The 27,609-nt window shown below is 42.3% G+C and overlaps 1 protein-coding gene across 6 annotated transcripts in view; it reads left to right on the forward strand.

The window, feature by feature from the left end:
* Window positions 1-27,609, forward strand: part of NKAIN2 (sodium/potassium transporting ATPase interacting 2) — a 1,108,222-nt gene that overhangs the window by 465,951 nt on the left and 614,662 nt on the right. For all 6 annotated transcript variants that reach the window (XR_011019351.1, XR_011019353.1, XR_011019352.1 and 3 more), the window contains exon 3: window positions 8,688-8,768. Coding sequence is in view for 3 of the 6 variants with exons in the window: in XM_068231451.1 (XP_068087552.1) it covers window positions 8,688-8,768 (81 nt within the window). In the remaining 3 variants the exon portion in view is untranslated. The remainder of the gene's footprint in view (window positions 1-8,687; window positions 8,769-27,609) is intronic.

Consider the following 27,609-nt stretch of genomic DNA (forward strand, 5'->3'; position numbering starts at 1 on the left):
GTACTAGATGCGGCAATATTTGAATCCTACCAGGCACTTGCCAAAATTATTTACCGGGGTGTAAAGGCACCTTATCCTTTAACAATAAATATGAAGGTGGTACTACAGACATGGAGTGTGGTTCAGACATGGCATTCTCCCTCCCATAACACCTTCTCCCCCAGGCTCCCACAATGGAACAACCCATCCCTGCCCCACTTCTATAAGATTTCTGATCCGGTTATTTGGATTAAAAAGGGGGTAACGCATTTAGAACACATAATTATGGCTAGGAGACTTACAGACTTTAATTCTCTTAAAAACACTTTCTCACTCCCTAATAACTATCTGTTCAGGTACATACAGCTGAGGCATGCATTCGCTGCGCAGTTTAGGCGAGAGCCAGTCAAACTGATTTCCTCTGCTATTGAGGATGTGATCATAAATGAAAATCTTACCAAAGCTGTTTCAAATATCTACCAAAATGTAATCTTGATCACTGAGCCTCATATAACCATATATAAGCAGCCCTGGCTTCAACTTATACCTGACCTTGATGATGAAGACTGGGAGGATGTATGGATTAAACCTTTTAAATACTTAATCTTCACCAGAGATAAATTAATCCAATTCAAAATTCTTCATCAAGCTTATCTGACTCCTTCCAAAATAATTAAATTTGATCGAGCAGGCTCTGGTCTATGCTGGCGCTGTGGTGCTGCCACGGCTGACTTTGAACACATTTTTTGGGAATGCCCTTTGGTTGCTGAGCAATGGAAGGACATATGCAAGATAACTGGGTCTGTTGCCAAAACTCATATAACACCGGAACCTATGTTTTGCTTATTGGGTAATGTACACTCACTTGCTCCTACAAGAGCCCAAAGGAGCCTGATAGGCTTACTCCTATATAGGGAGTGCAGAATTATTAGGCAAATGAGTATTTTGACGACATCATCCTCTTTATGCATGTTGTCTTACTCCAAGCTGTATAGGCTCGAAAGCCTACTACCAATTAAGCATATTATATTGTGTGGTCTAATGACATCAACACCCTATATCAGGTGTGCATAATTATTAGGCAACTTCCTTTCCTTTGGCAAAATGGGTCAAAAGAAGGACTTGACAGGCTCCGAAAAGTCAAAAATAGTGAGATATCTTGCAGAGGGATGCAGCACTCTTAAAATCTGAAGCGTGATCATCGAACAATCAAACGTTTCATTCAAAATAGTCAACAGGGTCGCAAGAAGCGTGTGGAAAAACCAAGGCGCAAAGTAACTGCCCATGAACTGAGAAAAGTCAAGAGTGCAGCTGCCAAGATGGCACTTGCCACCAGTTTGGCCATATTTCAGAGCTGCAACATCACTGGAGTGCCCAAAAGCACAAGGTGTGCAATACTCAGAGACATGGCCAAGGTAAGAAAGGCTGAAAGACGACCACCACTGAACAAGACACACAAGCAGAAACGTCAAGACTGGGCCAAGAAATATCTCAAGACTGATTTTTCTAAGGTTTTATGGACTGATGAAATGAGAGTGAGTCTTGATGAGCCAGATGGATGGGCCCGTGGCTGGATTGGTAAAGGGCAGAGAGCTCCAGTCTGACTCAGACGCCAGCAAGGTGGAGGTGGAGTACTGGTTTGGGCTGGTATCATCAAAGATGAGCTTGTGGGGCCTTTTCGGGTTGAGGATGGAGTCAAGCTCAACTCCCAGTCCTACTGCCAAATTCTGGAAGACTCCTTCTTCAAGCAGTGGTACAGGAAGAAGTCTGCATCCTTCAAGAAAAACATGATTTTCATGCAGGACAATGCTCCATCACACGCGCCCAAGTACTCCACAGCGTGGCTGGCAAGAAAGGGTATAAAAGAAGAAAAACTAATGACATGGCCTCCTTGTTCACCAGATCTGAACCCCATTGAGAACCTATGGTCCATCATAAAATGTGAGATTTACAAGGAGGGAAAACAGTACACCTCTCTGAACAGTGTCTGGGAGGCTGTGGTTGCTGCTGCACGCAATGTTGATGGTGAACAGATCAAAACACTGACAGAATCCATGGATGGCAGGCTTTTGAGTGTCCTTGCAAACAAAGGTGGCTATATTGGTCACTGATTTGTTTTTGTTTTGTTTTTGAATGTCAGAAATGTATATTTGTAAATGTTGAGATGTTATATTGGTTTCACTGGTAAAAATAAATAATTGAAATGGGTATATATTGGTTTTTTGTGAAGTTGCCTAATAATTATGCACAGTAGTCACCCGCACACACAGATATAGCCCTAAAATAGCTAAAACTAAAAACAAACTAAAAACTACTTTCAAAAATATTCAGCTTTGATATTAATGAGTTTTTGGGTTCATTGAGAAGATGGTTGTTGTTTAATAATAAAATTATTCCTAAAAAATACAATGGGCCTAATAATTCTGCACTCCCTGTATTACTATAGGAAAGCAATAGTACTAAATTGGAAACAACCCGCCCCGCCTACTACTCAGTACTGGAAAAAACTAATAAATAACTCTCTCCATCTGTACAAGGCTGCCTACATCGCCAGGGGGTGTGCTCCCAAGTTTAAAAAAGTATGGGGTCCCTGGATGTTGAATAAAGCTACTGTACAACAATTCTCTCTAAGTAATTTGTATACATTCAACTGTACCTCTTTGTTCCAATATCGGGTGGATGTCTCCTCTGCTGAGTTAGAGAGCATGTAATACTAAGCTATAATCAGCCTGGGTTAATACTACATTTTACTGAATAAAGGGAGGGGGGACACCAAGAGCCCAATAGTGTGATATTGTATAGATGACAATTAATAATGAGTAATATAACAATTTAATACTCTCAAACCAGGGTTACCATTAGGCAACCACTGTGAAGGCAGGTGGGAAGATTAACCTGACCCCACTCAGGATTAAAAGTCGCTCTCTTTAGATAGGAAGAAGATGGGTACAACCCTCCACCAAGGGTGGACTTAGCAATATGTAGAAGCTTTCCAGAGGCGCCAATAGAATAAAAGTCACTTAAACAAGCTTAAAACCGATGGGGCAGTGGTGGGCCTATCCCACCTATGCAGACAAAGCAAACAGAGGCGCTCAGTGTGGTTTTGATGCTGTTAAGCTGTATGCTCCTTTTTGATTGGCCTGATGAAGCAGGATTGAGCCCGTGAAACGCGTTGCCTATTTTTACTGTGGAGTATAAATAAAATTGTTGTTTGACTGTTGATGCCACAGTCCTTCCTTTGTTTGCTTTGTCTGCATGGATGGGATAGGCCCACCACTGCCCCATCGGTTTTAAGCTCGTTTAAGTGACTTTTATTCTATTGGCGCCCCTGGAAAGCTTCTACATTTTAATGAATGGTTTGGTCATTTTGGATCCTGGAATATATGTATGTATTTATCCTGTCTAAACTACTACTCACTGCATTTGATGCGATGGATGTGATGTGTCATTTTTTTTTTAATTTTTTTTTTTTTTTATTGTAACTTGTTACATTTTTTCCTTTCCTCCTCACCTGCGTGTGTTGGAGTTAGGTTATTTTTGTACGTTTTGTACTGTGTTAAGAAAATCTACAAAAAAAAACATTTGGGTGCAGGGTTAAGCCCAAAAAAGGCTCACCCTGCTCCTGCATAAGTCCCAGCAGTATTATTTTACTGTTCCCCCCTAAGCTGCCGTGGACTTTGGGGCAATACACAATTCGGCACCCAACTATTTTATCTGTTTTTATTGTAATTTGTGCTCCATCTTTTGACGGCACCCAAATGATTGACTGAGCAACGCTATAGCTGTAAGTCACAATAAGGGATGGCGATTGTAACAAAGCTTTCACAAACAAGCACTGGGCAAAAACATGGCAGGCCTGAATGTAGTAAATATTAGAGCAAGTCTACAGAAATTACAACAAGTTAATGATGAGGAACTGCCACTAAATATACCCGGAGATCTCATTTTACACATTCAAGTCACACAAATCTGAAACACGATATGCCAGTTCTGACATTTTGGTTGAATTAAACGAGTTGTATACCATTACAGAAGTTTTGCTGTGTCTTATTCTTGCTGAATTGGGGAAGGGGGGAAAGAGGGGGTCAATAATATGTGAGTCATGACAGTCTTTTCTATAATGAACTCACAATGTTTTCTATGTTCAGAAAGGTTACTGTTTCCCTACTGACATGCCTGAGCTTTTGTACTCCACATAAATCTCACAGAGGGACTGGCAACACACTGCAGAACTTCTCTGTACAATCTAAGCTATACATTTGTCAGAGCATTGCTATACAGATAGAATCAATATTTAGCCCTGTTACAGCAAATTATGTACAATTATGTACCAATGTTCGGCAAAGCACACATTACAAGCTTATTACAGACCCCTAAATATCAATCCTAATCTATGTGTTTTCCAAAGTATATATTATATGTTTTTAGTAGGTAAAATTGCCTTACTTTAGAAATGGGTAGTAAAAAGTAAATCCAGAAATTATTGATTTTCACATTGTGCACTTCTCATTGAATACCAAAAAGGGCTGTTATGTCTGAAACAGGGTGAGAGCAGCATTTCCAGTTCTTTTTTTTTTTTTTTTATCCTAACTGTATTCAATTAAAATGAGTGCTTTTTCATCCACAATGTAATTTACCATACTTAAAGATAATGTATAAGTGCATTTTAAAGGACTACTGTTGAAAAAATCTTAAAAATATATGTAAACACATAAATAAAAAGTATGTTTCTTCCAGAGTAAAATAGGCCATCAATTACTTTTCTCCTATGTTGCTGTCACTTACAGTAAGTAGTAGAAATCTGATATCACCCACTGGTTTTAGGGTAGTCCATCTCTCCAGAGGGGGTTCTCAATATGGTCTTTATTCTTTATAAAGACACTCTCCACAAAATATTTATATAACAATGCTTGTCAGACTCTCTGCTCACTGTACACTTTTTTGGCAGTTGGACAAAGCAACTGCCATTCACTATGTGCTTTTACAAAATTAAGAAAACCCTCCATGAGGAGATGGGCTAGTCCAAAACTGATCGGTTTTCTGGAAGAAACTTACTTCTTATCTGTATATGTTTACATATATTTTAAATTTTAAGATTTTCGTGGGGTGGTCCTTTAATATGGGTATTTTCATTTTGTATATTAAATGTTAAAAATATCAAGGCTTCTCAATTTACAGGCACTCAAATGTCATTAAAATGAGATAAAACCATATGCCAAAATTTAAATGATTATGGGACAGTTTAAAATATACTAATAAACCACGTGCACACAGGATGCTGGGGTAAGAGAAAGCTCAATGGCATACCAGTTATCATGGTGTTCTCTCATGCATTGAGACTGCTGTTCATGGTCTCAAAAGATTTAGTATACAATGGTATACTGAGATGTCTTGTTCTTCTGCAGATACGTTATATTTTGTGATCTTGAGAGATTTCAGTCCTTTTTCAATTTACTTTATCCAGGGGCGTAACTAGAAGTCCCCAGGCCCCCCTGCAAGAATTTGAGCACCCCCCCACCCCCACCCCAACCTGGGGCCCGCTCATGGCCGTTTTATGGGGGCAGGAGGGGTCGCAGCATGAGGGGAGAGCTTGGTAGCACGTCGGTGGGGACTGGGGAGGGGGGACGGCCCCCACCCGCTCCCTCACCTGGGGCACTCCCCTCTGCGCTCCCCTCCTGCATCTATGTAAGTGTTAGCAGCGGCGTCAGCAGCAGCTATAATTACCTCCATCCACCACCGGAGGTCGCCGATTTACAAGGGCTTCACATTACTTTCACATTACTTCCTGTTTTAACAGGAAGTAATGTGAAGCCCTTGCAGATGGGCAACCTCCATGGTGGATGGAGGTAGTTATAGCTGCTGCCGCCGCCGCCGCCGCTGCCACTTACATAGAGGCTGGAGGGAAGCGCAGAGGGGAGAGCCCGGGGTGAGGGGGGGGATCTACTCCCCTCCCCACCAACGTGCTACCAAGCTCTCCCCTCATGCTGCAACCCCTCCTGCCCCCCCCCAAAATTACCATGATTGGGCCCCAGGGGGGCCCATGTGCCGCCCCCCCTCGGGGGCAGGGGCTGCTTCCCCTATTGTTACGCCAGTGCCTTTATCTCCAAAGTAAAGTATTTTTACCCTTTAGCAATAAAAGCCTTTTAAGCCTCCAGAAAGCAAGAAGATATTCAGAATAATCTTGGCAGTACTTTCCTAACTGTTTGTTGGTACTTTTTCAATTGCAACATGCTGAAAAGTTATTTTTCATAGGAGATGAAAAATTTTATTGTATAAGGGCATTTCTGAGATTTTGAATCCTCTGTATTTTTAATTTAAAGAGGCTTTCTGACAATTAATATTTTAAAGAGATTTCTTAGGGCAGATTTATCTTGACAGATGCATAGCAAACTGGCACAAAACTGAAATAGGGACAGCGCACACCAAAAAGCACAAGTGTAATCGCAAATGCTCAGCGCTTTTTGAAGTGATTTTTCAGAGCCATTCTAGGCATGTGCCTAGCGATTTTTAATCATATCTAGTGAGTTTTGGAGTGTTTTGGTTTAGCGTTTATTTTTTGTTACAGTGGAGCTGGAACTGAACAGCTACTGCAACACAAACGCTTGGAAAATTGCTCTGTTCTAGCGCTTTTCAGAGCGATTTTCCACTTTTCTATACTTAACATTGAGGCTGAATCGCCTCAAAAAAAGTGCAGAAATGCTACAAGACCCGCATTTGCATTTAGAAGAAAATCACATTGCTCTGGTGTGATCCATCCCATTCAAATACATTAGCTAAGCGCTTTTCAAAGCGCTGGCATTTTTAAAAGCGTTCAGAAGCGCTCTTGGTGTGCACAAGCCCATAGGCATGTAGAGCAATCAGCTGCAATCATTGTTTTATTTACAAATGAAATCTGAGTGAGTACTATGGATGGTTTAGTTTTCGCTTTATTTATTTTTTTTGCTCATGCCTTGGTGAATAAAACCTGTTGAGATTTACTGTCCTCCATAGGTTACTTATATTTGACTCTTGTCAGGTTACTTCAGTTTGTTTTTCTATTAAGATTAACTGAGGGGCTGCTGTACATATGCTAGATATGTGTACACATTTTGAGACATAAATTACTTTATAAAGTGCTGTGCTAACAGCACATGAAAACACAACAAAGGGTCCCCACCTGAAATAAGACTTGTTTTAACAGACACATCTGAGTTGGTGTAAGCAGATCCTTTCATTTGATATGCAATTAACTATTTTATCATGGAAACCTGAAAAATGTGGTTAATAGTATTATTATTATTTATTGTATTTATAAAGTGCCAACATATTATGCAGTGCTGGACAATAAATATGTGATACAAGGATGACAGACATAACAAGGTAATACAACATAGAACAAAGTTATACAAGGCAAACGGTTTGTTTATTACATTGTTAAAGTGAACCAGAGATGAAGCACCCCCATGTATTTTACCCTATATATCAGTGGGGACATTAGAAAAAAACCACCTACCTTGATCTCTGTTTTATTCTTCACTGCTCAGCCTGCTTGTTAGCAGCCCTGATAGAATTCCCGACTGAGCGTTCTGTCTGGCTTTGCTTAGGAATCATTATAGCTGAGTCATTATAGCAGAGCCAGAAAGCAGTGAAGGATAAAAAAGAAAGTAGGGTAGGTGTTTTCTCCAAAGTTCCCACTGATATATTTGGTAAAATACATGAGGGTGCTTCGCCTATGGTTCACTTTAAAGGGAACCCAAGGTGGGAGTCATTTAGACAAATGTATTTCCTTTTAATAATGTAAGTTGCCTGGCTGTCCCCCTGATTCTGTGTCTTTAATACTTTTAGCCATAAACCCTGAACAAGGATGCAGACCAGGTGCTCTAACTCAAGTCTTGCTGGATTAGCCACATGTTTCAGGGTTGAGATTCAGGTACTGATGCCAAAAGATAAACAGGACTTCCAGACAACTAGTATTGTTTAAAAGGAAATACATATGAAGCCTACATATTACTCTCACATCAGGTTCACTTTAAAGCGTCCGAGATGAAAAACTAACTATAAAAAGTAACTTGTCTATATATCTTATCTAAAATTTACACAGAAAAGCTATCTGCAAACAGCTTCAACAGTATATGATTATTTCTTCATGTGATACAATGAAAGCAACCATGTTCTGTTTGTAATCATTACACACAGGCAAGATGATCTGTATTTCCAGCCCTCAGCCTGTGAAAACTTCACTCCCCACTCTTCCTCCCTCCTCCCATATGCCTTTGAAATCTCTGACTAGAAACACATCCTCCTCCTCCTGCCCAGACTGAGTTCCCATAAGCCCTTGCTACATGAGTCTGAGAGTGCCAATGCATTGGAGAAGCTGTGGGTGAGGCTTGTTAAGTTTATAGGGAATTAGAGTATTGGGCTTGAGGAATGCCCTATAAACTATATGAAAGGAGCACAATTATGCAATGAGTAAAAGTTTATCTTGGATCCACTGTAAGGACCTCTAGCCAGACAGCTACTGGTGCAGTTTATTATTAGTGAACCCATGGGATTTGTAAACTAAGTTAAATCCCATGATAAATACTTATTTGTAATGTAAAGTTTTAATAAGAATAAAAATCCTGTTCTTAGTACACAAGTAAACATTAAAAATGAATTTTAAATTAAACAAACAGAAATTCAATATTTACTGTGTAATGAAAACTATACATTCCATTTTATCTCTGCAGTATGCTTCCTGGCTTGTCCTGTGGGTGTCGTGGAATGTATTTATTATTTGCTTGTATTTGGAAGCTGGAGACCTTTCCAGGGTAAGACACCATTTTATATATATATTTATATCCAGTTGTCACTTTGGTTGTTGGTAGAACCTATCATGCTCTGGTTAAGTTACACATCAGTGATCTGCTGAGATTGATTTTTGTTAAATTGTTTAACCTAATTGGAGCTCTTTAACATTTTTCTATGCATTATTCAGAGCATAAAAATTACTGTACATTCAGCTAAGAATTTAGAAAAATTTGAGTAAATTGAAAATGCCCTTGCACCCATGGCAACAGTGTTCTGTTGAAGTCCAGATTGTGTAGCAACTCCTACATAGCTGCATAAGTAATTATCTACACAAAGCTGGAGTTTACATCACCTGCATTTGTCCTGATACTCTCAGGGCTGTTTCCACTGAGCCAGTGTGCATCTCATGGGATGCAAACCAGCACTTGCAGTGACACTTCCAATTCCCTGTAGCCATCTGTAGGGATTTGGGTGTGTGCTGCGGTAAACTGCAGCATGCTGTCCGAATCGCACCAGCGTGTGATTTGGATGGTACACCTATTGACGGAACAGTTAGTGTTTCCCTGCTGAAAGTGCATGCTGGGAAATGCTGCTGATTCTGCCCATGTGAAAATAGACCCTTAACCATGAAAATTCTATATACTGGATTCTGAAATACTGTGGAATGCTTGTATTTTTCTGCACATAAAAATATGAAACTGATTTTTTTTTCATTATACTTGTAAAAGAAAGCGCTAAACTGAATATATGGTTCAAAAAAAGTAATTTTCCTTTTAATGACCTACTATTTTTTTACTTTTTAAAATTGTTCTTCAGCCAAAACTTTTTTTTTTTATTCTGAGTATAAAGATGAATCAACTGACTAGGTGTTATTTCTATCTGTGCCCCTATGAGGGCCCTTTCACACCAGAGGGCTTTTTCGGCGTTTTACCGCCACGGCCGAAGTTGGCGTTTTCCTAGGTAAAAGAAAGTCCATAGACTTTCATTTTACCATTCACACTAAACGCTGCGTTTTGGAGCGTTGCGTTTCAACGCTCCCAGGCGCTTTTTCTAGGCCTACCGCGGCGTTTCTCATTACAATTGACTGTAATGTAGAGGCGTTAAAACGCCTTCAAAACGCCTTCAAAACGCCTGCAGCCAAAACGCAGCGTTTTAGCCTTTCACCGCTGCCTGTAGTGTGAAAGAGCCCTTAAGGATTTACATATAGCCATAATTGTAAAAAAATAACTAAACAAAATTCATTTTGTAACTTAGTTTAGTGTAAAATAAGTCTATACAGTAATATGAATTAGTAGCACCACAAAAAGAAAGCCAGTTCCACAGCCAGAGGTATTTTGTGTGAATGGCATTTTGTTTGAAATGGTAAATTTTCACTTAGCACAGATAAAAGAGTCCTTTGAGGCCATAATGCTGTATTAGTTGTCATTTTTGGCATATTGCTTATTAGCCAGCTATTCACATTTCACATTCATGTTTTCATTTCATGCATTCACAGCTGAATATAAATATGACACTAACCCATAATGATACGCATAAGTATTTGCTCTTGTTATAAAATGACATGCAGAGGCTGAAAATATATTACATTAAATTAGTTTGGAATGGAGAATAAAACATACCCTTCAGGCAAGTGATGAATTAAAGCATAGCCTTATTCAAAAGTCTCCATAGGAGGTAAGTTTATAGTGCTCTTTTGTATGGGCCAAATTCAAGCCTATTAGTATCGCTTTAAAAAACATAAATTAAGTCTGATATCACAAGCTTCCAGCTAATGTGATATACTCAGCCCAATGACGCTTTTATACTGAATGTCTCCAAAGGGATTTTTAAAGCAATAAACTGTTTGTTGTAACCTTGACATTTCAGTTGGAACATTTGGGTAGACTTTCTCTGGCAAACAGAACTTTTTAAAGTGAGTATCATCTCTCAGATAGAAAATAGAACACGCCTAAAAACTGGAGAAATGTCTGGTATAGGTTGCATCCCGTTTGGGTAGATAGTTTGAGCCTGATTGTATTTTAAAATAACATATGCTTATAGCATTTTCTACAAATGTGGGGTATTACAGCTTTTGGTGCCCATTAATGGTGCTGTTTTTAGCGAACAATCTTATTTTATTTTATTCATTTATATTATTATTATGAAGATTGAAGGAAAAGTCATACTTTATTGATCCACAGCATTAAATAATCCAACTTGCAATCCTATCTAAAACAGTCACGATCGTATCTCAATCAACCATTTCTTTAAGGAAATGATCAATAATGTAATCGTTCAGGATTGATTGGGCTCACCAGCTTCTCTGTTTTCATACGATATGATCTGAATAATTTGATAAAAAGAATGGTTGTTTACTAAAAAGTGTACAGTTAATTGACACCTTAAAGAGACACTGTAACTAAAAAAAATCCCTCTGGGAAATACTTAAAGTAACACTATTAAACCAAGTATTCTAAAATGACAATGTACAAATAATGTCTAAGTACTGTAGCTGTGTAAACATTTTCCTACTTTTCATGTTAAATATCAGAGGCAAAAGCTTTAATTCATTGTGTGTAGGATTTAGCTCTATTTGGACAAATCTTTCTCAAAAGGGGTGTCTGCTTCAATGCGCAACCGTTTTTTTTTGTTGTTGTTGCATATTGGACTATATATATTTTTCTCTGCAAGCCAAAAAAAAAGTATTAAAAGCTGTGGCGTCACAGACAATTGCAAATGTTTATAACAAGTTACATTTCCTCTGCTCTCTGCAGATAGCTCAGTCAGAGACAGGCAGAGCTTTCTCTCACACACACAGGGCAGATGATCTGTAAGGGAATTCCCCCTCCCCTCGTGGCTCACTCTGCCGTCAGATTAGAGCAGACTGCTGTCAGTTTAGAGTGAACGTAATTTAATACAGCAAACAAAAGAGATAAGCAAGTGAATTGTATTCGTTATTTACCAGCACTTCAGGAACTCTTTCAAACCCACATTAAAAAAAAAACATGTTAATCGATAGTGTTTGTGGCGAACATTACGGAAAGTCGTGTGCGTAATCGCCAACGATTTTCGTATGGTCCTGCACAATGACTGTCAGTCCTGGGTAGAATAAAACACAAATATCTTTCCTTTGCTCTCCTCCACTGACAGCACAGCCCCTCACCCCCACATTCTGTGTCAGGTCAGCAAAGAATTTCACACCTGGTCAACCCCCCTGGGTAGAGCCATTTGGCACACAGCTCATGTCTCCCCAAGCCAGCTCAAACCAGTAAGATAAGAAGATTCCCTCCAAACTCATAAGCTTCAAACAAAGAGAACTTTAATTTATTAATAATTCAAAATAGGTTTGGCACAGCAAGAAACAAATTACATTTCCTGATACCTAGAAATCAGTCCTATCATTCACTTGAATTGCAATTTTCTAGCTATCAGGAATCTGTAGAGAAACCATTTTATCCTGCCTGCGTAGAGCGAATGCAATAGAATAGGCATGTATAGCCTCGTTTGATACAGGGTCGCAAGCCGCTTATGAATATAGTCTCGGATTTGCGATGCGCCAATCTGGGGCGGAGTCACACAGATTATTAATAAATTGGTACATTTCTTGCTCTGAGTCTGAGGGTGGCAACCTGGCTTCCAGGAGATAACCCTGCCTTAAACACACCTACTTTCCAGGTAGTGACAGCCCCAGAACTCAGGTCCTATAAAAGTGGGGCGGGACCAAACCTGCCCAGTTCTCCAAATTCCATCGACCAGGAATGTCCATGCAGGCGCTTAAGGAGAGCCAGCGCCTGCAGTGCTCAAGGACTCTAAACCTGAATGCCTACTTTTAAACTGGACTCTGTTTCTTCATTCTCTAAATGGACTATCAGCCATAACTAAGTAAGAATGTTCTGATTTTAATCCCTTTTATTTTTAAGCTCTGTGTGTATATGTTAATTGGTGTATATAACTTATGTAATGCATTTTTGTTATTAAACGTTTAAAAATCGTTTAGCGGTTATGACCTGTTGCTGAACATACACAATCGTACCTATTCTCCTGAAATCGCTACCCTGTGTTTAATAGAAGTGTGCCTTTATAACTCGTATGCGTGAACCCGGCCCAGATATAACGATCTGACCCAGGTTCCTGCATACTGCTAGGGGTTAATAGAGCGTTCTCCAAGTCCTAGTATAATTACAGTAGCGGGCTGTGTAACTCGCTTGGTGGCAGATCTTTGAATTGTATATGTGAGGTGAATCCGTTGGCATCCGAACGCTCCCTTCGCGAGTCAGTTCATCAAATTGCGAACGCGGGTTACCCTTCGTGATGAACAAATGACCGTGTGAGAGGATTTCTGACGCTGATTGATTTACACCATCCGCAGACCGGCCCTGCGGTCTGTGACAGTGTTCCTTTAACTTGGGATGGGAAGCCTCTGGATCCTAACGAGGCTTTCCCCATCCACCTGTGTCCTTCCATTCCAGCGCTGGCTCACCCTGAAACCACAGCGACTCGTGCCTATGCAGTAGAGTGGACTTGATCGTGTTTAGCTATTTCCGCCTGAGGCCGATCAGAGAGCTGCTGCTGCGCCTGCACTGGAGATAGGAAAGGTAAATATTTATTTACATCCACTTACCTGGGGCTTCCTCCAGCCTCTACCAGCCGTCCTGTGCCCTGGTGGTCCTGGGTCCTCTCCGGCACAAGATCACCACTGCACATGCATGAGCGGCTCTCAGAGCTGCACTGACATCATCCCAACTGTACTGCGCAGATGCAGTAGTTCTGCGTCTGCGTAGAGATTGGAAAACTCATTACAGTTTGCTATTATATTATCTTCTTTGCACAGACCAGTTGTTATAAGCATCCATCCACATGGATAGAATTCGTGATCACAGCATAGCCATGATTCACGAGCGTTTTCTCACTATCCGACATCCTGATCCTAATCCGTGATTAGGAATTGATCACGGAATTCAATTATTCCAAGTATTCAGCCAGTGATCATGGCCATGATCACGGAAGAAATATATGTGATTATCACCTGAAAACCCGCCAACTTAAGCGGTTAATAGCAAAGCCCCTTACATGGTAGAAACACAGAATTTGTCAGATATGTTAAGAGGAATAAGGCTATATGTTAAGACTATAAGGTCTTTTTTTCAAAAATGAAATAAAATAACAGACTGCGCTACTCTGGAATGCTAAATAATTGTTATTTATTAATGGAGAGTTAAAACTCAGCTTACCCCTGCTGGTAATTAAATGACAAAAAAGTGGAGCAGCTGATGATGTGGTTCAGTAACCACACAATATATGTACATATATCTTAAAAAATATAAAAACAAATAAAAAACATCAAATGAAGTTGGTGCACTTTTTAAGGTTGCCTGGCAGTTCCAAAAGGATGGCTGCTAAAAGAACCAATTCCTAGGTGTGCCCAAACTCAAATGACTTGAGCGTTAACATGTGATGGATCCCTCAATAGGACGGTGATGTGTGATAAATCCCTCAGTAGATGACGATGAGGTTCTTATTCCATAGAAACAGACGCAGCACACTGATATAGGTAAATGAATTGGTTCAATCTCACCCTCCTGTTGCTGCTGAGCAGTGTTGTAGTCCGCTTCGCAGGAGCCGCTCGATCTCACCCGCCCCGGCCGGTGGCAAGGTGAGAGAGACTGGATGGCGAGATCACGTCGGGCAAGTGTACCCGGCTCCCCTCATAGGCTGTAGGTGATATTTCAGCATTGGTGAGGCTTCCGTGCAGAGGCTTGTTGGTTATCTGCCACAGAGCTCCAGCTCACCTCCTTCCCCTCTGGATGTGACGTCACAAGGGCAGCCAGCGCTAACGTTTCGGGAGGAACGCCCCCCTTTCTCAAAGCAAAGGGGGGAGCCTTGCTTTGAGAAAGGGGGGCGTTCCTCCCAAAACGTTAGCGCTGGCTGCCCTTGTGACGTCACATCCAGAGGGGAAGGAGGTGAGCTGGAGCTCCATGGCAGATAACCAACAAGCCTCTGCACGGAAGCCTCACCAACGCTGAAATATCACCTACAGCCTATGAGGGGAGCCGGGTACACTTGCCCGACGTGATCTCGCCGTCCAGTCTCTCTCACCTTGCCACCGGCCGGGGTGGGTGAGATCGAGCGGCTCCCGCGAAGCGGACTACAACACTGCTCAGCAGCAACAGGAGGGTGAGATTGAACCAATTCATTTACCTATATCAGTGTGCTGCGTCTGTTTCTATGGAATAAGAACCTCATTGTCATCTACTGAGGGATTTATCACACATCACCATCCTATTGAGGGATCCATCACATGTTAACGCTCAAGTCATTTGAGTTTGGGCACATCTAGGAATTGGTTCTTTTAGCAGCCATCCTTTTGGAACTGCCAGGCAACCTTAAAAAGTGCACCAACTTAATTTGATGTTTTTTATTTGTTTTTATATTTTTTAAGATATATGTACATATATTGTGTGGTTACTGAACCACATCATCAGTTGCTCCACTTTTTTGTCATTTAATTACCAGCAGGGGTAACTCTAAAGCATTCTTCAGCCGTAGGCTGAGTTTTAACTCTCCATTAATAAATAACAATTATCTAGCATTCCAGAGTAGCGCAGTCTGTTATTTTATTTAATTTTTTATTAAGGTTTGGGATCCCTTTACAGAATTTGCTGCTACAGACATAGGCGCAGCGCTGTCTGTGTTTTTTTTTGCAGCAGGAGTTGTCGCGTAAGCCATGGGACCTAGAGGTGGTTCTACAGCGGTCGTTACAATTTTGGTTTGGAGCAGCAGGAGTTGTCGCGTAGGCTATGGGACCTAGAGGTGGTTCCACAGTGGTCGTTACAATTTTGGTTTGGAGCAGCAGGAGTTGTCTCGTAGGCTATGGGACCTAGAGGTGGTTCCACGGCGGTCATTATTTACAATTACAATTGGTGCTGAAATAATTCCGATTTTCATGCAGAAATCCTGTTGGTTGGTTCTTGCTAAGCCTCTAATTGGTGCTGAAAATCAGATTTTCTTGCAGAAATCCTGTTGTTTTCACTTCAAGCTTTTTCTAGGGTCTTCCTTGTGATTGGCGTAAAAAATACTGCATTCCGACGGAATTACGCATAGCAATTCCGGAATTCTGTCGGAACGGTATAGCAATTCCGTTCCGATGCAATGGAACAGAATCGCCAATTTCCGACCGGAATCGCAGAAAACGGAATTCCGCGGAATGAGGTGAGCATCCCTAGGTAAGACTTGCAAAAAGTAAAATGTTAGAGTTCAGGTCAAAACTGAACTCAGAATTAAAGGCAATTGATCTCTGCTCATGTGAATGTTGGTAGCACACACTGGAATTCATCCCAAATCATTCATCATGTGACAGAAGCAGCTTCCCTTTTAAAGGGTTTAGCAATAAATAGGAGGGTCTAACCCCTTACCGCACTATTCAATATATACAGTAATATTTTTGGGGGGGCTCTAAGGGCCCGTTTCCACTTGTGCCGCACGCATCAGTGAGACGAGCGTCGGCACTTCCAGGTGTGCGGGAAGGCAGGCGAATCCCAGAAGTCGTGCCATGCACGGCTATGGGATTCGCAGCCTCCCGTGCAAAAACTGTGGGCAGTGTCAGATGAATCGCTAGGGTAAGCGATTCGCCAGTGGCGCCATAGTTTTCTATGGCAGAGTTTCCCCGCGCGATTTGCCTGCGGGGAAACTGTGCGGTTTCGGATCGGTTTCCGCTCCAATGGAGACGGGCTCTCAATGTTGTACTTACCATCTTCAGCCACCTTTCTTCATAGTTCAGGCAAGTCTACTGTAGGCACTTAGGGGTTAAGTCACTATAACAAATAGCGTGCCTTATCAGAGTTAACACACCTTATCAGAGTTAACCCGCCTTATCAGATTAGCATAGCGAGTGCTACGAACTTATGCCTGCTAATTGGCAATGACGAGAGCTCCACACGTCCTGCCCTTTATTACATAAAACCAATATATAATAATAAAATATGGTGCATTATGATTAGTTTTTTGTGTTTATTTGCAAATGTAATTATGAAAGATGCATAGATGTGACTGTGAATGATTAAAGTGGATCTCTTTGGTATAGTAGATAGCGCTCCAACATGCACATAATCAGCAGCAAACTTCATATAAATGATTGCACTCACCCTGTCCGATTGACCATTACTAGACTGGTCATAAGATCGCTCATGTGTTGTCCTCCACAATCAGTATCTCTGCTCCGTTGCTCCTTCTTCCTATTGCTGCCGGTCTAAGCTGTCATATGTATCTCATTGGATGAGAGAAGCTCACATAGTACAGTTCCATTTGATAAAAAGTAGGTTTTATTATAAAAAATGCACTCACAATCTGTAGGGTCAGATAAAGCGCTCAGAGTTTTAGGAACGGGCTCTCCCCTGTGCCTCCCGGTCAGGCTCGTTAGGTCGGCTCCCGCCGTTCGTCCACCACTTGCAATTAAAATTCCCGCGCTGTGCGCTCTGTTCTTCCTGACAGTCCGAGGTAGTTCAACCAGACGCGTTTCGTCACTACGCGTGACTCATCAGGGGTGACTATTATTTAACAAAGCGGTGACGCTTAATTCAGAACTTTATCTTTATTGGGGGGGTTTTGTGTGTGTATAGTGGCTTAACTATTGTGTGATCATCCAGCTGTAGCGCTTACCCTAGAATCTTGCATTAAAGTGGATCTGAACTCTTGCACAGGACAGAAGAAAAACATAGAGAAATTCACACTGTATGTATTCAGAGAGTTTAGCCTGTTTAATTCCTCCTCATTTGTGTCTAATCAAATGTTTTAATTTGTTCTCTCCTCCGTGTCACATGACTGCCACTGCAGAGAAGGCAGATAAGCTCATTTGAAAGCACAGGATATTAACAATATGTCTCCTTCCATTAAATCAGGAAGTGGAAACAGTGCAGATTTATTTTAGGATTTGTTCCAGGTGTAACAAAGAAATGCTTTTATTTAAAGGTTACTATGCTGTTGCGTATCTTTTAGAGCAGACAGGACGTTCTGAGTTCAGGTCTGCTTTAATAATGATTTCTAGTGTATTATACCAGTAGCTACTCTACTTAAAGGGATACTGTAGGGGGGTTGGGGGAAAATGAGTTGAACTTACCCGGGGCTTCTAATGGTCCCCCACAGACATCCTGTGCCCGTGCAGCCACTCACCAATGCTTCGGCCCCGCCTCTGGGTCACTTCTGGAATTTCAGACTTTAAAGTTGGAAAACCACTGCGCCTGCGTTGCCGTGTCCTCGCTCCCGCTAATGTCACCAGGAGCATACTGCGCAGGCACAGACCATACTGGGCCTGTGCATTATGCTCCTGGTGACATCAGTAGGAGCGAGGACACAGCAACGCAGACTTAGTGGTTTTCAGACTTTAAAGTCTGAAATTCTAGAAGTGAACTGGAGACGGAGACGGAGCATCGGTGAGTGGCTGCGCAGGCCCAGGATGTCTGTGGGGGACCATTAGAAGCCTCAGATAAGTTCAACACATTTTCCCCCGACCCCCTACAGTATCCCTTTAAGAATGAGTTCCTAATTCGGGGGCAGGAAAAAATGGCGCACAGCTGTGCAGGAACATTATGGCGCCGCCATTCAATTTAGTATAAAACGCTACTTAGCATTCTGTAATTACAACATTATTGCGCTTGGCCATTGTCGGGTTGGAAGAGTAAATTATGATGCAGAGAAATTAGTTACATGGTTGACTATTGATATAGTACAGTGGTATAGCACTAAACTTTGGTGATATTTTTGTGCAGGTGCTGGTTCGAATCCAGTCAATGCTCCTTTTTTTATTATTATTATTTGATAGATGCGCTGCTATCTGTAAATTAATAAAAGATTAGTTTAAAAATACTTTTTTTTATGAAGTAAAAGTTTTGTGCTTTTAATATCCCAGCTGCATAGCGTATGCAAGGTTAAGAAGGAAGTTATAAAGATGAGAGACAAGGAATTACTGCCTGAAAACTGACGAAAAATAGTTGTACTGATTAGTCAAGGAAAATCACTACAGCTATTATTCGTCAGTTCCCACTTCCTTCTTAACCTTGCATATGTTATACAGCTGGGATATTACAAGCACACAACTTTTACTTCATAAAAAAAAATATTTTTAAACTAACCTTTTATTAATTTACAGATAGCAGCAGTATCTCTTGAAGACACACACAAATGGGCAAGCACCATCTACTCAACCATAAATATGGGTAAATACCAGAGTGTGCAGAAGGGAACCAAAAGCAAGTACTGTACAAACAAAAGAAAAAGTAGTTCCCTAAAAACCGCACCACTCAATTCAATAATGAATAATAAACCAACTTTATTCAGTATACAAGGAATTAAAACACTAAAAACAATAGATCATGGGGCACATGATAATAGGATGAATGTAGTCACAAATCCACAATGCCAGCAAATATATCACAATAAATACACATATATATAAATTATATATGAAAAATAAAATACTAATAAATGTCAAAAACCCCCTGACAAGCTGTCAGCCGATGCGTGCAAAAAGGTAAAGTGCATAGTGCAAAGATGAGGAGGACCAGAGTGATAAACCCTCCAATGAAAATGTGGGATCAATAACCATAAGAAAAAACAGATACAGAAGTCAGTGAGGTGCTAGTAGTGGAGAAAGGATATAGGGCTGTATGCAGATGGTGAGAAACAGATAAGGGCTGTATACTAATAGTGTGGCATGGAGAAGGCTGTAGCTTACCAGGTAGGAGAGAGAAAGCAGGCAAGGGAAAGGGGTGCCCCACGCACGCCGTCGCGATTCGCTGCCTCCAATGCGCAGCTTCGACTGGGCTGCAGCTTTCTCTCTCCTACCTGGTAAGCTACAGCCTTCTCCATGCCACACTATTAGTATACAGCCCTTATCTGTTTCTCACCATCTGCATACAGCCCTATATCCTTTCTCCACTACTAGCACCTCACTGACTTCTGTATCTGTTTTTTCTTATGGTTATTGATCCCACATTTTCATTGGAGGGTTTATCACTCTGGTCCTCCTCATCTTTGCACTATGCACTTTACCTTTTTGCACGCATCGGCTGACAGCTTGTCAGGGGGTTTTTGACATTTATTAGTATTTTATTTTTCATATATAATTTATATATATGTGTATTTATTGTGATATATTTGCTGACATTGTGGATTTGTGACTACATTCATCCTATTATCATGTGCCCCATGATCTATTGTTTTTAGTGTTTTAATTCCTTGTATACTGAATAAAGTTAGTTTATTATTCATTATTGAATTGAGTGGTGCGGTTTTTAGGGAACTACTTTTTCTTTTGTTTGTACAGCAGCAGTATCTCTATCTACTAAAGTAAAAAAAATAAAAAATAAATAACATTGAGCAGATTTGCACTTGCAAAATTTGCTTTCTAGCCCAGGGCTTTACCACTGTGCTACACATCCTTTGCTTAACCAGCTGAGCGGTCTGGACGAGCTCAGCTCGTCCAACACCGCCAGCGGCTGCCGCTCAGGCCCTGCTGGGCCGATTTTAACGAAATAAAAAGCAGCACACGCAGCCGGCACTTTGCCAGCCGCGTGTGCTGCCTGATCGCCGCCGCTCTGCGGCGATTCGCCGCGAGCAGCGGCGAAAGAGGGCCCCCCTAGCCGCCTGAGCCCAGCGTAGCCGGAACAAAAAGTTCCGGCCAGCGCTAAGGGCTGGATCGGAGGCGGCTGACGTCAGGACGTCGGCTGACGTCGATGACGTCACTCCGCTCGTCGCTATGGCGACGATATAAGCGAAACAAGGAAGGCCGCTCATTGCGGCCTTCCTTGTTTATTCTGGGCGCCGGAGGCGATCGGAAGATCGCCTCCGGAGCGCCCTCTAGTGGGCTTTCATGCAGCCAACTTTCAGTTGGCTGCATGAAATAGTTTTTTTTTTATTTAAAAAAAACCCTCCCGCAGCCACCCTGGCGATTTAATCAGAACGCCAGGGTGGTTAAACCTGTTCTAACAATATTCAGATATCATTTTACACCACTAGGTGAAAGCACCATCTATCATTTTAATGTTTGACTGCAAACACCACAGTGCAGCCTGAGTCTCAAGCGTGCCCTGTAAACAATGCCGGCAGCAGCGGAGACTGGAGGAGCTCTGGACCGTGGATGGATGAAGACATACAGCGTGGTCGTTTGCCTTGAGCTGACGAGGGCAGTCACCCAGCACCTATGGCTTTACATCAGGGAGAGCAAAGCAAGTAAGAAGCCAATAAACAAACAGAAGTTTATTGAAGGCAGTAATCTAAAAACGCTATTTACCGTTTTTATAACAACGGTAAATAGCGTTATATTACATTACCATGCGCCATTTTTTCCCTGCGCCTCTTTTGGGTGTATGCCCTAATTCAAGCCTGTACCAATGAAACTTGGAAAATGTTGCTACAAATTACTATCATCTGCATTGTTATGTAGTACAAGCCTTGTTGACATTACTGCCAAGAAAACAAGAGATCATCAAACACTGTACCTAACATCGATTACTAATTATCTTAATCCCTGTGCGTATATTGAGCTTGGTTAGTAGGTGAAGGACACTTGAAATGCAACTGGTTCCACAAGCTGTAGCTTCAGATTTCATGTTATTAGATTATCTACGTATAATTAGCAGTGCTGTAAATTGAAAAGTAATCTTTTCTATTCCTTATCTTTAAATACGGACATGTAAAATTTTAATTCTTAGACAATTTTCTTTCCTACCACATTCATTATGTATGTTGCAAGGACAATAGAAGCCAATGATTTCTGTTCTGTTTATCTCAATCAATTAAAATATTCTTTAGCCTTTGATAAGTGATGGACAGCCATAACAATTACTGTCCTTTTATTTTGTTCTATATATTTAGTGCTCAGCATTTGAAATGTCAGTATAGCAATTATATTTTTATACTGACAGAATTAATAAAACAAGCGGAAAACATGCTCTGACCCATTATGTTTAATCTAAAGTAAAGCTGTCATCGTTTAAGAATATAAACATATGAAATCATTCCTACAATCAATATGGTTTAACAGTGCATGCAACTAGGAATATGCAAAGATTGTCATTTGATCCAACTATATTTAACTGCGGGTGCCTGGTAGCAGCAGATGAGGACAGCTAAAAACTTTAAGGTCATAGGTCAGCTGGCGGGTTAGAAGAAATCGTGTCACTTTTATTTTTGCTATCAGACAAGCAAAAACTAGCCTCCTTACAGGTCTTGTTAAACAGTTTGCTAAATGGGAATGTTCTGTCAAACCAAGCATTCATAATTATTCTCCTATCTCAGCCATGGGGGCTGTTAAATTGTACCTGAACAAATAATTACCCTATCGCATCTATTAACATAATTAGTATAGAAAGAATTCACATAGTACATATACATCCATATAACTTTTAAAAATACATAGTTACACAGGATGTATAGCTTGAAGAAGGTTTTACCATACATTGAAAGTTTACACTTCAAGTCTTAAAGAGACTGTCCAAATGGTGTGAGGACAGTCTTATCAGTTTCATAGGGTGTAGAAAGGGCAAGAGAAAAAAAACAGGATGAATACCAAAAAGTATTGATGATTAGTTTCCCAGAAAGTAGCTCCAAACTCTGATACATACATACCATAGATCACTCAAAATGAAACATACTGTAAGACCATCTCCCATAATGTAATGCATACAAATACTTTAATTGAGACATTTACTTTAAAAACAAGACATTCAATACAAAAAAACTCAAGCATCAGGATGTATTACTTAATGTTAATAAAGTACTCTGGGTGACACCAGAGCTTGAAACCACTGCACAGTTGGGGAGTGAATTTCACTGTTGTCTGGATGTGGAGCTGATTATCACACATAATGTGTACTTTTGACCTTTTACCATTTTGAGACTTTTTATGTTGGTTATGGCAATTCTGATAAATTTAGTGGAGAGACATTTTGATGTTGACGTTCATTGTTTTGAAGGTATAAAATCCTTGTGATATTAATCCACTGGAGGAGACTAAACCATATCTTGTGCTTCTCCTGTTTGGGCTGTATGGGGCTAAATATACTGTACATTAATTAATTTTACGTTTGTTTTATGCATACTTTTACCCATATGTCTGCTGAATGCTTTTGTAAATATTCAGCACAAAGAAACAAGTACCGTATTTTAGGTGTATTAGACTTTTAAAGTGTATTCCGCCTTTAGTGTAAAACATACTGTTAAAAAAACCTTTTCAGATGCTCTTTACTTCTGTCAGCGATGTTGGCAGTGCCTTCATCCATATTCCACTCTCTTGAGCCAGATCTATATGTGTATAGGTGTATTCATAGTGATCTGCTGTCAATAGGACTGTCCTTATATATGTACTGTTACCGTTATTCTACTGTACCCGATAGTAGAATATTGGTAACTATACCGATATTCTACTTTTCCTACTCCTAACACTAAACATCGTAAATGCAATGGCTATGTCCGTGGGAGGTAGATGCAAGATGCCAAAATCAGGAAGCTGGGAGCTGAAGTGGCTGGTACCTGCTACCCGACAAAGGAAGCACTGTGCTGAAGGATACACTGCATGGAATCGGTTTATCTCCCATACTCAGGCACCTCTGACAGCTCAAGTGCTGAAATTAGCAGCACACCACACCACACCACACCAATAGCTGTTTTTCTGGTGCTGCAAGGTGCAGCCCTGTGTCCTCAAAAGCAATCCACTCTGGCCAAAAGCTACTTTGTGCAGCAGGAACTATATAGCCACAATCCTATTACTCTGTGTGCCGGCAATTCTGCCCTACTTGTTAAATTATCGTCACTCAACGTGCCTGCAAAATATAGCTGCAATTCTGCTAATTCTGCTCCCCATGCTCAAATTACTCTTCTGGTGCTGCTATAACCAGTAATTGCATGATAGGTTATGGCATCTCCCAAATTAACAGGTGCTCCGTGTCCATGGCACCCCTTTCAACTGCCATGTTTGGGGAGACCTTTTTAATTTTGAAAATACTATTTAAAGTGATCCTAAAGTTAAATAAAGAATAAACAGGCATGCATTTATATATACGTTACTACTCCATGAATCTAATATTCTTAATATGGCCTTAAGGGAGAATTACAGTATGTCAACACACACAGTTGAAAACCTCTAAGTAATACCATGTTAAGAAGAAACCACAGCTACTAGTCCTGGGAGCAGCCATCTTGTATAATGTAATATCTGGATAAATCTGTAACAACCACACTGCTATTTTCCTGAATCTACAGTTTTCTGTCAGTTCAGCTTGCAAATTGAAGCTGCCTTCATTTGAAGAACCTTATCTCTTATATTCTCAGATACAACTCTCTTAGCAGCTTGTATGGGCCGAAGTGGCTTATAGAGATGTCGCAAACCTCCGATTTTCGGTTCGCGAACGGTTCGCGGATAAGTTCGTGAACCGCAATAGACTTCAATTGGTATGCGAACTTTGAAAAATAGAAAAAATGATGCTGGCCACAAAAGTGATGGAAAAGATGTTTCAAGGGGTCCTAACACCTGGAGGGGGGCATGGCGGAGTGGGATGCCCAAAGTCCCGGGGAAAAATCTGGATGTGACGCAAAGCATCATTTTAAGGGCAACGTTTTAAGGGTGGCTGGATAGTGTAATGGTTAAGGGCACTGCCTCTGACATGGGAGACCAGGGTTCGAATCTCGGCTCTGCCTGTTCAGTAAGCCAGCATCTATTCAGCAGGAGACCTTAGGCAAGTCTCCCTAACACTGCTACTGCCTTTAGAGCGCGTCCTAGTGGCTGCAGCTCTGGTGCTTTGAGTCCGCCAGGAGAAAAGCGCTATATAAGTGTTTGTCTTTGAATGCTAAATTGCAGGCCTAAAGTGCTTTAAAACATCTTGAATGTGTATACATCAATCAGGGAGTGTAATTAGAGTTCTGCTTCACACTGACGCACCAAACTCACTGTGTAACGCACCGCAAACAGCTTTTTGCGTAGTGACGGCCGTGCTGGACTGGTGCGCACCGTGGCGAGACTGTAGGCCGTGGCGGTTTTTTAAGCCCATACGGTCGCCGGACTGTGGTAGCTCAATGATAGAACAACAGTGACTGTCCAGCTGATCAAATTTGGTCTGACCACAATGAAGCAATGACCTTATTATCTTTTGTGTCCCACCCCCACCCGAAACACTCAAATAGCCGGCGGTCATTGCTTCATTGTGATACGCAAGCCCCTTCACCGCGGCAAGGTAATGATCATGGAGGGTGATGGGCACATGTACATGCCTTTTGTTTTTTTGTTGCAGCCGCCCGCAGTGCAGCCAGAAAAATTAGGCAGGCATGTACACGCACCAGAAAAATTAGTGTAGCGGCCGCTGCTAGCAGCAGCCTTAAAAATTCAGGAATCTGCCTAGAGTCCTGGACCCTGTTGGTGGTGGCGGAGAAGGCAAGCAGCCTGCAGGCAGAGATGCTGTGTGTGGGGACTGACTTAGTCTGCGGCCATGCAGTAGCCCTCCGTGATCCATTCCTCATTCATTTTGATAAAGGTCAGGTACTGAACACTGTCGTGACTTAGGCGACTTCTCTTCTCAGTGACTATGCCTCCAGCTGCACTGAAGGTCCTTTCTGACAGGACGCTTGCGGCAAGGCAAGAGAGAAGTTGTATGGCAAATTGGGACAGCTCTGGCCACAGGTCAAGCCTGCGCAACCAGTAGTCCAAGGGTTCATCGTCGTTTTTCTCAGTGTCTACATCCACACTCAAGGCCAGGTAGTCAGCTACCTGCCGGTCCAGGCGTTGGTGGAGGGTGGATCTGGAAGGACTATGGCGAGGAGTTGGACTAAAGAATGTCCGCATGTCTGACATCACCCTGAAATCACTGGAGCGTCCTGTCCTTGCCTGTGTGGACTTGGGAGGAGGAGGGTTACTGCCAGCGATACCTTGATTGCGTTGTGCAGCTACATCACCCTTAAACGCATTGTAAAGCATCATCAACAGCTTGTTCTGCAAGTGCTGCAGCCTTTCCACCTTCTGTTGAGTTGGTAACAGGTCCGCCACTTTGTGCCTGTACCGAGGGTCTAGTAGCGTGGCCACCCAGTACAGGTCATTCGTCTTGAGTTTTTTGATACAGGGATCCCTCAACAGGCAGGCTCTTCCTCCCCCCAGCCACAAACAATACCACGGGAATGTGGAGCAGCAGAAGCCCCCTGTGACGGCTGCCGCGGTTGTTCTTCTTCCGCCGACTCTTCCTCCTCTACAGAAACACCTTCCTCATCCCCATCATCAGAGTCTGACTCCTCTCCTTCCCCACACGACTCCTCTTCTTCCTCCTCCCCCCTCTGTGCTGCCGCAGGTGTTGTAGAAACATCGGGTTTGGATGTAAATCGCTCCCACGACTCCTGCTGCCGTAACTGTTCTCGTTCACGCTCCTCCACAGCTGTATCCACCACTCTATGCGTGGCATGCTCCAGGAAGTAGGCGTAGGGGATCATGTCGCTGATAGTGCCCTCAGCGCGACTCACCAGTTTGGTCACCTCCTCAAAGGGCTCCATGACCCTGCAAGCATTTCGCATCAGTGTCCAGTTGTTGGGCCACAACATCCCCATCCTCCCAGATTGTGTCCTTGTACTGTAATGATACAGGTACTGGGTGACGGCTTTCTCCTGGTCTAGCAGGTGAGAGAACATCAGCAGGGTGGAATTCCAGCGAGTCAGGCTATCGCAAATCAGGCGTCTCACCGGCAAGTTGTTTCTACGCTGAATGTCCGCAAAGCGTGCCATGGCTGTGTAAGAGCGCCTGAAATGCCCACACAACTTCCTAGCCTGCTTCAGGACGTCCTCTAAGCCTGGGTACTTGGACACAAATCTTTGCACGACCAGATTCAGCACATGTGCCATGCAGGGTACATGTGTCAGCTTTCCCAAATTCAACGCAGAAATGAGATTGCTGCCGTTATCATACACCACGTTGCCAATCTCAAGCTTGTGTGGGGTCAGCCATTGCTGCACCTGTTTGTTAAGAGCAGCCAGGAGAGCTGCTCCAGTGTGACTCTCAGCTTTCAGGCAAGACATGTCTAACACTGCGTGACACCATCATACCTGGCATGCAGCATAGGCCCTGGGGTGCGGGGGCTGTGTAGCTAGAGAGGAGATCGCGGCACCAGCCAAGGAGGAGGATGATGATGACAGTTAAGAGGTGGTAGCAGGCGGAGAGGAGGTGGCTGGAGGCCTGCCTGCAAGCCGTGGAGATGTGACAAGTCGGTCTGCTGCGCAGCAACGTACTCCCTGCTTGCTGCCATCAGTCACCAGGTTGACCCAATGGGCTGTGTAAGTAATGTAGCAGCCCTGCCCGTGCTTGGCAGACCAGGCATCCGTGGTCAGGTGGACCCTTGACCCAACGCTCTTCGCAATAGATGACACCACTTGCCTCTCAACTGCACGGTACAGTTTGGGTATGGCCTTTTGTGAAAAATAATTGCGGCCTGGTATCTTCCACTGCGGTGTACTGATGGCCACAAACTTACGGAAAGCCTCTGACTCCACCAGCTTGTATGGTAATATCTGGCGAGCTAATAGTTCCGCTACGCCAGCTGTCAGACGCCAGGCAAGAGGTTGACTGGCAGGGAAGAGGCGGTGTGGAGGAGGGTGGCTGTGAAGGTGCAAGGGAGAAAGCGGATGAAGACGATGCACCTGAAGGAGGAAGAGGAGAAGGAGGGTGGCTTGTCTTTTGGGTGCTGCTTTTCCTCAGGTGTTCTTGCCATAGCTGTTTGTGCCTTCTCTCCAGGTGCCTTTGTAAGGCACTTGTCCCTACATGAGTGTTGGCCTTTCCACGGCTCAATTTTTGCTGGCAGAGAGAACATATGGCTTTGCTACGATCTGAGACACACATGTTAAAAAATTTCCAAATGCTGAGCC

The sequence above is a fragment of the Hyperolius riggenbachi genome, chromosome 4, assembly GCF_040937935.1.
Source record: "Hyperolius riggenbachi isolate aHypRig1 chromosome 4, aHypRig1.pri, whole genome shotgun sequence".
Lineage (NCBI taxonomy): Eukaryota > Metazoa > Chordata > Amphibia > Anura > Hyperoliidae > Hyperolius > Hyperolius riggenbachi.